Source organism: Citrus clementina, unplaced genomic scaffold (genome assembly GCF_000493195.1).
Source record: "Citrus clementina cultivar Clemenules unplaced genomic scaffold, Citrus_clementina_v1.0 scaffold_6, whole genome shotgun sequence".
Lineage (NCBI taxonomy): Eukaryota > Viridiplantae > Streptophyta > Magnoliopsida > Sapindales > Rutaceae > Citrus > Citrus x clementina.
The window spans coordinates 15,376,277-15,388,432 of NW_006262139.1; the positions used below are offsets into that span (position 1 = coordinate 15,376,277).

General features: G+C 34.1%; 2 protein-coding genes and 3 non-coding genes across 5 annotated transcripts; 4 read left to right on the forward strand and 1 right to left on the reverse strand.

Annotated features, from left to right (window-relative positions):
• Positions 1-1,296: 1,296 nt before the first annotated feature.
• LOC18039997 (L-type lectin-domain containing receptor kinase VIII.2) lies at positions 1,297-2,800 on the forward strand. Its single transcript, XM_006429197.2, has one exon. The coding sequence runs from the start codon at positions 1,546-1,548 to the stop codon at positions 2,626-2,628; it is 1,083 nt and encodes a 360-aa protein (XP_006429260.1). The 5' UTR covers positions 1,297-1,545; the 3' UTR covers positions 2,629-2,800.
• Positions 2,801-4,519: 1,719 nt separating this feature from the next.
• Positions 4,520-6,488, reverse strand: LOC18038374 (tubulin beta chain). Its single transcript, XM_006429198.2, has 3 exons — positions 5,994-6,488; positions 5,512-5,781; positions 4,520-5,412 (listed from the first exon to the last, which is right to left on the reverse strand). The coding sequence occupies exons 1-3, from the start codon at positions 6,385-6,387 to the stop codon at positions 4,739-4,741; spliced, it is 1,338 nt and encodes a 445-aa protein (XP_006429261.1). The 5' UTR covers positions 6,388-6,488; the 3' UTR covers positions 4,520-4,738.
• A 594-nt stretch (positions 6,489-7,082) lies between these two features.
• On the forward strand, positions 7,083-7,180 carry LOC112097531. The gene has a single exon (XR_002905063.1). It is a non-coding gene; the product is annotated as a small nucleolar RNA snoR26 (small nucleolar RNA).
• Positions 7,181-7,262: 82 nt separating this feature from the next.
• On the forward strand, positions 7,263-7,353 carry LOC112097532. Its single transcript, XR_002905064.1, has one exon. It is a non-coding gene; the product is annotated as a small nucleolar RNA snoR27 (small nucleolar RNA).
• A 105-nt stretch (positions 7,354-7,458) lies between these two features.
• Positions 7,459-7,582, forward strand: LOC112097535. Its single transcript, XR_002905067.1, has one exon. It is a non-coding gene; the product is annotated as a small nucleolar RNA SNORD14 (small nucleolar RNA).
• The last annotated feature ends 4,574 nt before the right edge of the window (positions 7,583-12,156 follow it).

Genomic DNA, 12,156 nt, shown 5'->3' on the forward strand with positions numbered 1-12,156 from the left:
TCACATCAAAAACATCATTCTCTTTCTCTAAAATAAGAGCCGAAATCACTAGTTAAAAAAATTACCAAACGCACCCTTATTCTTCTTTCACTTGTTAGTTAGGGACCCATTGGTTATAAATGGACAGAGTGTGTGTTGTTATTTGAAAAAACGTAAAACGATAAGGATCTAGATGTCAGTTTTTATTGTCTTGGTCGGTATTGAGTGGTGTTTATCGATGCCGAGTTGCCGACCGCGCAAGTTAACACCCATCGGTCCCGGGAGAATAAGGGAATCCTCTTGCTCCTTTTTATAACGTGCTGAGATAAAAATAAAATTTTTTAGAGTGAGACAAAGTTGAGACTTGCTGCGCGTGGTGTGCAGTTGCGGCATTAGAGACTAGATAGAGAGCTGTTTTTATGGTAATGTTTAAGAGCGTGCCGACACTTGAGCGTACGATTGTTAACTGTTTGTCAATTGTTTTTGTTTTCGTTTCGGAAGCAAAGCTCACATTTACTTTGACGCGTGATGCCCATTTGACAACTGTTACTATGGCTAGAGTTCAATGATTTTGCAGTTTCGCCCTCGAGGTTAGGATATTTTTAAACTTATCAATATTTTTGTAATTTTGCCGTTTTAACCTACTCAATGTTAGTCCTAAGAAATATCACCAACTTGAATATAAAATAGTCATATTCACACACAAGCAGGATGAATCACATTAAAAGTATATTCCTTTTTATACTTTATATTTTTTTAGTGAGTTTATATAAGAATAATTAGTTGAAGTTTTTCTACTAATTTTTTTAACATATCTACTATAAAATAATCGAAGAAACCAATAAATATAATAGATGCCAAATACTAAATTAAAGAAATACTTATTTACCATTTTTTATTACTCTTTAAATTACCTAGAATTAACAAAGCATTAAGCTATAGAACTTTAGATGTATTAGGTATTGTAATTTTGATGGGAGATTCCAAAGATTGAATTATATAATCAGAGTATTAGGTATATAAATATAGATCTTAATATTAATATGAACTTTGAACAGCTTTCTCTCACAAAATTAATTTTAACCAAATATTCATATTAATTGATGTCGATGTAATCAATATGCGAGTATGAGTATATGATTGATATGTGTGAATAAGGTAATTTTTATGTGTCACAATTTAGAAATCACAAAACTGCGTGGAAAGAAATGTGAATTCACAAAGCATAGAGTGTGCGTGAAAAATTAAACTGAAAAATAGGTGTAAAAGGGCAAAATATGCTTTAAAGTTTAAAATATTCCATACAGTCAGCGACCACTGAGAGAAAGCGAATCAGAAAGTGGCAATAACGAGTAAACGTATTTAATTTTCACAACCTCCAAGCCAAGCCACACCCAACTCCCTCCGATTCTTTACTTTCGTCCTCTGGTTTCTACATTTCTAACCCTGGGAAAAAAAAAGAAAAAAAGATTGACCTACCTACTTTGTATATGGAATCAATTCACAAGACCTAAAATCCCTCACAAAAATACTTAACCCCAGATTCAGCTCATACCCGGTTCAGCAATGGCCACATTCTTCATGTCCAGGTACTTTGCAACACTCACTTTACTCATTTTCCACTTTCAAGTCCTCAACGCAGACCCAAGTTCGTCTTTTTCCTTCAAAAGTTTTGGTAAAGGTTCACACTTGGAGTCCAGCATTGCTTTATATGGGGATGCAAAGGTTGTTAATGGTGGGTCTGTGGTTCAACTCACTGACTCTGTTAGTTCTAGCGCTGGGAGAGTCATGTATAAGAAACCCATCAAGCTTGTTGAAGGTAATACTGGGAATTTGGCTTCTTTTTCGACAAACTTCTCATTTTCAATGTCTAAGGAAAATGGTGATGGTTTAGCTTTTATTATGGTTCCAAGTGGTTTTAATCTTAGTGTGTCTGCTAACACCTCATTTGGGCTCTCTCCGGAAATGGATAAAAGTAAATTTAGAGTTGTTGCTGTTGAGTTTGATACCTTAAGAGATGTTAAGTACGGTGATGTGAATGGGAATCATGTGGGAATTGATGTGGGTAGTCTTGTTTCTGTGAAAGTGAGCAATGTTTCATCTCACAACATTGTGTTGAATAGTGATAAGAAATTGAACTCTTGGATTGATTACGAAGCTAGTTCAAAGAGACTAGAGGTCAGATTGAGTTATCTTGATTCAGCAAAGCCGGTTGATCCACTGCTCTCATACCCAATTGACTTATCCAAATTGTGGAATGATGAGGAAGTGTTTGTGGGCTTAAGCTCTTCGAATAGGAATTCTTCACAGATTTGTAATCTGTATTCATGGAGCTTTAAGCTAAGGCATGTTCCACATTGGATGCATTCAAAGCCACTGGATCCAAAGACTTTTGTTAAGAACTTGAAAACACCTCCCCAGCCACCTCCCAAGCGGAGTGACTGCCTGTTGAAAGTGCTTGGTGCGCTGATTTTTGGTACAGCTTGTGGAGCTTTGGGAGCATCAATTGTGTTGTATTTGTGGACCATCTTTGCAAATAAGCGCCCAGTGGTGCCAGTGACTGAGGAGTGTGCTGTGCACCTTGCAGATTTCGAGTATGAGAAGTTCAAAGTATTGGTAGATAAAGCCGTCGAAGATGGCAAAAAGTAGATGAATAGTTGGAACCCAGTTGCTTGTTTTGTGTTGTAAATTCGTGTTGTTTTTTGTGCCAGTAGTTCAGGCTTTGTTATGTGGGTTGTAACTGATGATCAAATGTGAAAATGTAATTCTCTATTACATATTGTCTGATGACTATTACATGTTGTCTGATGACGGGATTAATGAAGCATTAACTTTTAATTGAGAATGTGCAACTCTTTATAATACTTGAGGAAGTGCATTTCCTTGAAACTATAATTGCTAGGTCGTGTCAAAAGTTTGATTTTAGCCTCCAATTCATAGGTAATAATCAAATGCATACCGAGCTCTGTTCTGCCTATTTTGACCTGAACTTGCTGCTGATCCTCTGATTCTAGTAACTTAGCTTTGCTGGCATATAGATTGTTTAATCATGGTAATTGGTAAAGAGTGGCCCAAGAAGAGACTGGCTTCATGAATTTTGTCACATTCTTGAGATTAAATGATCACTAGCAGGCGTTTGAGCTGCCAATCCTTTTTACTTGGCTGCTGTGTTTTGATGCTTAATGGTGAAGGCAGAATAAAAGTATACAAGCCTTGTGGTATATGAATATGCTGTCCCAGACCTGAAAGTGTTTGAGATTTCTAGAAATTCCAGTTCCTTGACCCTACTCTGATTTTGGATCCATATCCTGTACTGAGTTGAGTGTTTCGCAACTTTTACAACCTGTCATCCTCTACAATCAAGGGATACGTGCAATGTATCCTTTTAACGGAGTTTCTATCTTTGCTTAATGTTACAATCACAGTACGAGAGCCTATGCTGTATTAACCATTCCACACCGTTTCCTGTCACCATCGATTCATATTTTAGAATTTCTCTTAAAAACTCTATTAATTTTACTATTCAAATATATATTTACTTACCTGTGCTAAAAAATAGAGTGAAAAAATATATTTTTCTTCTGTAAAAGGCTCTTCAAATATAAACAAGTTAATATTATTTTAATCAAATAAATATTTTTTCAAAGGAAAAATAAATGGTAATTAAAACACTTATCTCTCTCTTTAATAAAAAGAAATAAAATATAAATTGAAGAGTGAGAAAACAGCTATACAAAATTGAAGAGAGAAAATTATTTTTTATTTGAAAAATCTTAATTAAAGTGTATTTTGAAGTCTTAAATGCTGATGTGATTTTTCAAATAAGATTTTAGTGCTTATTTGAAAAACCACATAGATTCTTCAAATAAGTACTTATTTGAAAAAATAAGTATTAAAATCTTATTTGAAGAGCCTTTTAGAGATATTCTTAGTAATGATATCATAGACTCCATCTTTTTTTCTCCTTCTACCGAGTGTGGGTGTTACTAATCAAGGTTCAATTACTTATCAAGGTTCAATCTCATATATTTCATGTATGTACTAATGGGATGGCATATTATGCATGGATCGAAACCTTGTAAGTGGAAACCTAGTACAAGATGACCAATGTGTATTGATGTGTTCCTTTGGTTATCATCCTTTGAAATTTGAATTGTTTCCCATGATTTGATTCTTCACTAATTTTTCACTTAATTGACCTCAGCTTGAATTGAACGAAACAAAATGCCGAACTCATATTTAATCTTCAAACACAAGAATACCAAGATCATCAGGGTTTGGACGGCATTAATTTCAATTCTGATTTTAGGTTAGTTACATTTTCCGTAGTTGTCTTTTTGTAATCTAGTTTTATCCCTTGAAAATTAACCATGAAAGTGCTGCAAATTAGCTGGCCAAATAAAGGCGAAATGGAAGCTTGCCCAACATTATTTGGCAAACGTGGCAAAACTCCTAGCAAATCATTTTCTTGGTATCTCAATCATATCCAAGAAACCAAGTAATGCGATTTACCGTAACTAACTCTCTATTGAGAAACAAGTCATATAAACATAATAAGCATTTCATAGAAATTGATTATATGAACTTTTTCTTGCTCAGTTCTCTGCAATGACAAAATGGAAAATGAAAGAACAAAACCAAAAGCTTTTAGATAACATAATTGGCATACCCCTTCTGGATCTATAATTGCCAAAGACTGGCAACCAGAAATTAAAACTTCTAACCAACCATTACCAAATCAGACACAACATGATCAGGTCTACATGTCATGAACTTCCTCTTCTTCATCCTCATAATAATCCTCTTCAGCTGTAGCATCTTGGTACTGCTGATACTCAGAAACCAAATCATTCATATTGCTCTCTGCCTCAGTGAACTCCATCTCATCCATACCTTCGCCGGTGTACCAATGAAGGAAAGCCTTCCTCCTAAACATAGCTGTGAACTGCTCGCTCACACGCCTGAACATCTCCTGAATTGAGGTCGAGTTTCCAATAAATGTTGATGCCATTTTCAGGCCAGTTGGAGGGATATCACAAACAGTTGATTTCACATTATTGGGAATCCATTCCACAAAGTAAGAAGAGTTCTTGTTCTGCACATTGATCATCTGCTCATCAACTTCTTTAGTGCTCATTTTGCCCCTAAACATGGCTGAGGCAGTCAAGTAACGACCATGGCGAGGATCAGCTGCACACATCATATTCTTAGCATCCCACATTTGCTGGGTGAGCTCCGGGACAGTCAAAGATCTATATTGCTGAGAGCCACGGGATGTCAAGGGAGCAAATCCCACCATGAAAAAATGAAGCCTAGGAAAAGGAATGAGATTAACAGCAAGCTTTCTAAGGTCAGAGTTTAATTGACCAGGGAATCTCAAACAACAGGTAACTCCAGACATTGTAGCAGATATCAAATGATTCAGATCACCAACTGCGCCAACAAAAGAGTTTTAAAATTTAGTTACCACTGAAAACCAACTACAAAAATTAAGCAAAAAGACAAATGATGACAATGAAAGATCCAGCTTACAGCTTGGAGTGCTGAGTTTGAGAGTGCGGAAACAGATGTCATAAAGGGCTTCATTATCAAGAACCATACACTCATCTGCATTTTCAACTAGCTGATGTACAGAGAGAGTAGCGTTGTAAGGCTCAACAACAGTATCAGAGACCTTAGGAGATGGGAAAACTGAGAAAGTAAGCATCATTCTATCCGGGTATTCCTCTCTTATCTTTGATATCAACAAAGTTCCCATCCCGGAACCTGTCCCTCCTCCCAGAGAATGGCACACCTGAAATCCTGCATTTCATAACCCAATTCAATAATCCCCACGTTTCTCGTACCACGCCCAATAGATTTTACGAATTTAACCAACTAAATCACGCAACATAATATAAAACAATAATAACTATTAATAAACTTTCAGTACTATGTCCTAAATTTAGATTTTAGACATATCGTAACAAATACTTGAAATTCTTGAAATAAATTTTAAAGGTATAAAGAACAACCCTGCAAGCAATCGCAGTTCTCGGCTTCTTTACGAACAACATCAAGCACAGAGTCAATCAGCTCAGCTCCTTCAGTATAATGCCCCTTCGCCCAGTTGTTTCCGGCGCCGGACTGGCCAAAGACAAAATTGTCGGGCCTAAAAACCTGACCGTACGGACCAGACCTGACGCTATCCATGGTCCCAGGTTCAAGATCCATGAGCACGGCCCTAGGCACGTATCTCCCGCAACTTGCCTCGTTGTAATACACATTAATCCTCTCAAGCTGCAAATCGGTATCCCCTTGATACTTTCCGGTCGGGTCTATACCGTGCTCGGCGCAAACCACTTCCCAGAACTTGGATCCGATTTGGTTCCCGCATTGGCCCCCTTGAATGTGAAGGATTTCACGCATTTTCTTCTTTTGGGGTTTCTTGATTAGCGAGATTTGCAGAGGATATTTTCAGGGGATTCTTCCTTTTTCTTTTTCTTTTTTTAAAGAAGAAAGGGAAATGGGAGAGGCGGGTTATTTATAGAGAGGATTTTAATCTAACGGTTGGATTATTGTGTGGTGATTTCAACGGTGGAGCGGGGATGTGTTCGGGTGGTTTTATTTTGAATCAGTTATTAACTATGGTTGGTTTCAAATTTCAAATTTAGAGTCCAGCTGGATATAACAAAAAACCAAACCGAAAATTATGGAAATTAATTTAAAGTTGTATTGTGTTGGCAGATCCTAATGAAGCCACGTACTTAAAGCCACGTTATGTTGTAATGTATTATTGATTTTTTGATTTAATTAGTTGTTCTATCATGACTCCGTGACTATGATTGTGAAATTGTCATAACTACGTGGGCTTTTTTTGGGGCTGGGCTATGTAATCCAAAGGCTTTAAACGCTTTTGTCAAACGGAAGCCCGACCCAAAGACCGAACTCCCCGGCCAAGCGGATCCTTCCAGAGTTAGGGTTAGGGTTTAGTTTCTCTCTCTTATAAATACAAATAACAAGTCTCCAACGGCACGGCCGATTAATCGTAGCTCAGCTGTATTTTCTTTTTCGTCCATCTTTAAGACGTGAGCCTTTTTTTTTTTTTTTAATTTTGTAAAATGGGGGCATCGGTGATGAGGATGATAAAAATTGTTATCCTTGCACTTTGATTGCTACTGGCGGTGAAGAAAGTAATGGGGAATTTTTCTCTGAGGTGCTCTCCTATTTACTTATCTGCTGCAAGTTCAAATTTTTATATTTTAATCATCAAATTGATTGATTTTGTTTCGTTTTGTTTTGTTTTTGGATCAATGATGTTATTATTATACTGCGTTATCTATCTGCAACTCCCTAAAAGGAATTGAAGATACTCGTTGTTGGCTGAGATCCAAATTTATCAAACTTTTTATGATTTTGTAAATTGGATATAGTTGTGATTTTTGGTTGAAAATGAAGAATTCTTTTTGGGGCAAGAAATTTGTTATTTGTAGTTTATGCGGTCAATGATGACAACTCTAAAGGCTTGTTTCTCAAAACATTCGCAGTGGCCGCCTAAGAGCTTTCGCCTTCGCCGGGCTTGAGAGCTTATGCTGCCTTAATCCTTCCTTGGATGTCTGAGACCTTAATTTGGCACTATTAATCTATTGCTTTTATGTTTTGGGCACTAGAATTTATTAGTTTTATTGACATCGCAGGAATCAGATCTGTAGTTAGAGCTGATTGTACTGGGGATTTTATGTGTTAGAAGTTGTTTGTTTTATTGGTTTACTTTCACTTCCCATGTGTTATTTATTTTCCTTTAACATACCCTGTAAAGCTATTCATTTATGTTTTGTGCAGTGATATTTCCCCACATCTCTGCATTGGGATGCTTCTGGGTAAGTGGCATTTAATTGATTATGAATTAATTATGCTTGATCCCATTTGCTAATTGTCTAGTAATATTTTGTTATGATTATTTCTTTTATATGTTAGTAGTTACTTTATTTCTTGTGTTGTAAGTTTTACTAGATTTTGTGGGTATTACAGGCTTATAATAGAAAAGTTCAATTGAGACATAAGATGGATAAGTAAAATAAAATAGTGTTAAAAAGAACACATTTAACAAATTGAAATGTAAATGGTGTTTTCTTTGTGTTAGGTAATATTCATCTATGTTGTATTTGTGGCACCATATTGGAACATGGTCACGGATGGCAATTGGGTCGCTCCATATTGGATATCCATCCAATTGAATTGGATAATATCCTTCCAAAATTTTTCGAACCTGGATATTTTAAAATTATATCCAGAATAATTATTTTTACCCGATATCCATTTAACCCAACACAAGTTTAAAAAATTTTAATTTTATAAAATGATAAATAAAAAATGTAATAAGCAAACAATTGTAAAAATACTAAAAGTAAGAAAACACAAAATTGTCCTCAATTAAAATATTTATTGTCAAATATACCCTCACAACAAAATTATAGAAAAATATTTAAAGTTTGAAAATTTAGAAAAATTCACCGTTGACATTGTTTCATCTATTCCAATCTGGCAAGCAAAACTTCATCCAATGTTGATATAGCTTACATAAATCTATTGGAAGCGATTAGCATCAATCACAAAAAGAATAAAGATACACACGTCGCAAACGTGCGACGGTTGGCCATGTGGTGGCCGTCGCTCTTCTTGATGCGCATCTGCCTCCATCATTTGTTAGTTTCTAAATCAAACACCACTTTTAGATAGATCATTGAATTTTTGATTTGTTGGTTTTGGATGTGTCGACTATGAGTGATTCTCTGGCAGCGGCGTTGGAAGAGATGGTGGCACCTGCAGCGGAATTATGCGGCAGAATTATGCTGTAATTTTTTTTTTAATTTTTAAAAAATTCGTTAATTAATTTTTTTATTACAATATTTTTATAAAAATAATTTTAATTAGCTTTTAAAATTAATGATTTTAAGAAATAAAAAATAATTATTTTTAATATAAGACATCATTAATTAACTTTTATTTTATTTATTAACATGTGATATTATTTTTTTAAATTTAGAAATACAAATTTAATGTCTTTGGACATTAATGAATATCTATATTTGTGTGGATAAAATCTATATACATATCTAATTTTTGATATTGGATATGGATATGGACATATCTATGAAATATTGGATATGGACATGGATAAATCCATCATGGATAATAATGGATTTATACGCGGTTGAGCAATATCCATGGATATTTGTTATTCCTAAACATGGATGCAAGGGAAAACAATCTATGTACATGAAACGAGATTGACAAAATATATGGAAATCAAATTCTTACTATTGCGCTCTATTATCACTTGAAGCACGGGTTGGGCAATTTTCAAAATTATGGTAATTGCGACTCTGTAGAATCATAAATGTGGTGGTAAACTAACACAAAAAAGAGAACATTATAATGTACGTGGCTTTATTTAAAGCTTACATTCACGAACAAAGATTGAAAGATAATTTTATTAACAAATGAGAGTTATAAATAAAATTAGGAACTACTCTTAAAATATAATAATTCAATACACCTAAATGTATTTTCTTTATATTCAAGGGAATGCTTTCTCTATAATCTTGAAGAGTTCACTTACAAATGATCTTAACTCATATAATTTGGGATGCTATTGGAATGAAAAATAAGACTTCTATTTATAGAGAAAATTGTTTACATTATTACACCAATTTTAAACAATTTTAACAATTAAATTTGGCAAACCTTAGCAATTTATCTTCAAGTTCAGTGCCTAATTTTGAATGCATGCATGTTTTTTTTTTCAGTGCATACACCGATCAATTGACTTTTCAACAATTTTCTATTTCGGTTAGGATTGTCCAAATATGAGTTGAGTATTAATGAATCATTATTTTTAAAGTAATTTTTCATTAAGGATCCAAAAAGTTCTCCATCTTGACTTGGATACTATTAAACTCCTCATAAAATCATCCTCCAAACTTTATTTTCCTTTCTGTTTGAAACTTGTAGGATATTGATTAAATTTAGATAATGTTTAAACTTGATTGTTGTCATCACCTTAGTCAATATATATGTGAGATTCTCTACGGTCTTGATTTTGTTGAAGAAGAATCTTCATTTCATCAACAATTTTCCTCACAAAGTGAAATCATACGTTTATATGCTTTGTACGTGTATGATAATCTTAGTTCTATACTAAGTGAATAACACATTGAATGTTGCAATACATGCTAACATATTCTTGGACTAATTTCAAGTTTTTAAGCAAGTTTTGTAATCAAATAGCCTCTTTAATAACTTTTGTAATTGCCATGTGCGCGACCTTTGTGGTCGACAATGCAACTATACACTGTAATGACTTCTAATTGATTGGCGCCCTAGTAAAAGTAAATTCATATTGGATGGTTAAATGTTGTTTGTTTAAATCACTAGCTTAATCAAGATTAACGTTCCCAATATTGCTTCAACGACAAAAGGAAAGAGAAAATGCTTGGTAGTAGGACAGTAGGAGTTCACCTTGATCAAGCATATCATCTTGCTTGAGTAGATTTACGGTATTTTGAATGTATTGCAGAGTCCATTTCATAGTTTGCTAATTTTTTTCAACGACAAAAGGAAAGAGAAAATGCTTGGTAGTAGGACAGTAGGAGTTCACCTTGATCAAGCATATCATCTTGCTTGAGTAGTAAACTAATATTTACAGTATTTTGAATGTATTGCAGAGTCCATTTCATAGTTTGCTATTTTTTTTTAAGTGCGTATACTTGTTTGCTATACTATTGCATGTGAAATGTCAAACCTTGTAGACATCATTGTATACATCAAGCTATTAATTGCATTTGAATATGGAACTTGCAACATGTATTTTAAGATTGTACGTATACCTGCCTTTTATACTAGCTGCATGTAGAAAACATGAAATGAGAAGTGAACAGGTACTTACAGGTTTTGTCGACTTAATCATGCCAAATTATTGTAGTAACTTCCTCAAATATTACTTTTGACTCAAGTTGGCTTTGTTATAACCTTGATCCCTGCATATCTCCATGTTAAGAATTTTCTTAGCTTTTCCCTAAATATTTCATCTTAAACTCTTGATTGAGTTGTAACTTAAACTTTTCAATCTCATCTTTGCTCTTCAATGTTATTAGAATGTCATTGACATACAAAAGTAAAAATATGAAGAATCTCACTTGTAGCTTGGGAAAATGTATATAATGATCAAATTCATTTCTTGTGTACTTTTCAATTAGTTGGTGTATGCAATGAAAAAATATATATTCAAATTGAAAAATATGTATGCATTCAAAATTAGGCATTGAATTTAAAGACAAATTGCTAAGGTTAGACGTCGAATTTAATTGAAAAAATTGCTCGAAGTTGGTGTAATAGTGCAATCAATTTTTTTTCTATAAATAGAAGTCTTATTTTTCATTTCAATATCATCGCTAATTGTGAGAGTTTAGAGCATTTATAAGTGAGTTCTTCAAGAGTATAAAAAGAGCATTCCCTTGAGTGCTATGATGATCCATTTGGGTGTACTGAGTTATTGAATCTTGAGAGTAATTTGCATTTTTATAACTCGCATTTGTTAGTAAAATTAATTTTTAATCTTTGTCCGTGGATGTAGGCTTTAAGCCGAACCACATAAATTATTGAGTTATCTTTTCTTTACATATGTTTACTATCACATTTATTTTTCTTCAGAAGTCGCAATCATCATAACATTGATAATTGTTCAATTCGTTCATCCATAACAAATGATATTAGAGTGCAGCAATTGGTTTAGAATCGATGGTTTGTATCTGGGATATACGGTACTATTCACGTATATGGTATTATTCACGAATACGATAGAGTTAATAGTTTGTACTCGGGAGTATTAGGAGCCTGCAGTGTGGTTTTATGAATTAGTGCGCGTTAGAATTACCTAAGGAGTTTGGATTTTAAGTTGGACTGTTTTGACTCCTTCAATCTTTTATGAAAACTTTTATGGTGTATTATTTATACAAAGACACATAGGCATTGTTTGTTTGGGTTAAATAATTAAAAAAGGATTATAAAGGTGTCTTCGTCGTCTTCGTAAACAAGTACTACTATGACGAATGCAAAATGTGAAGTGGGGAAATTGATGATACCAGTAATTTTGGCAGGTAGTAGTGTGAGGTGTTGGATGTTTATGTTTGCAAAAAT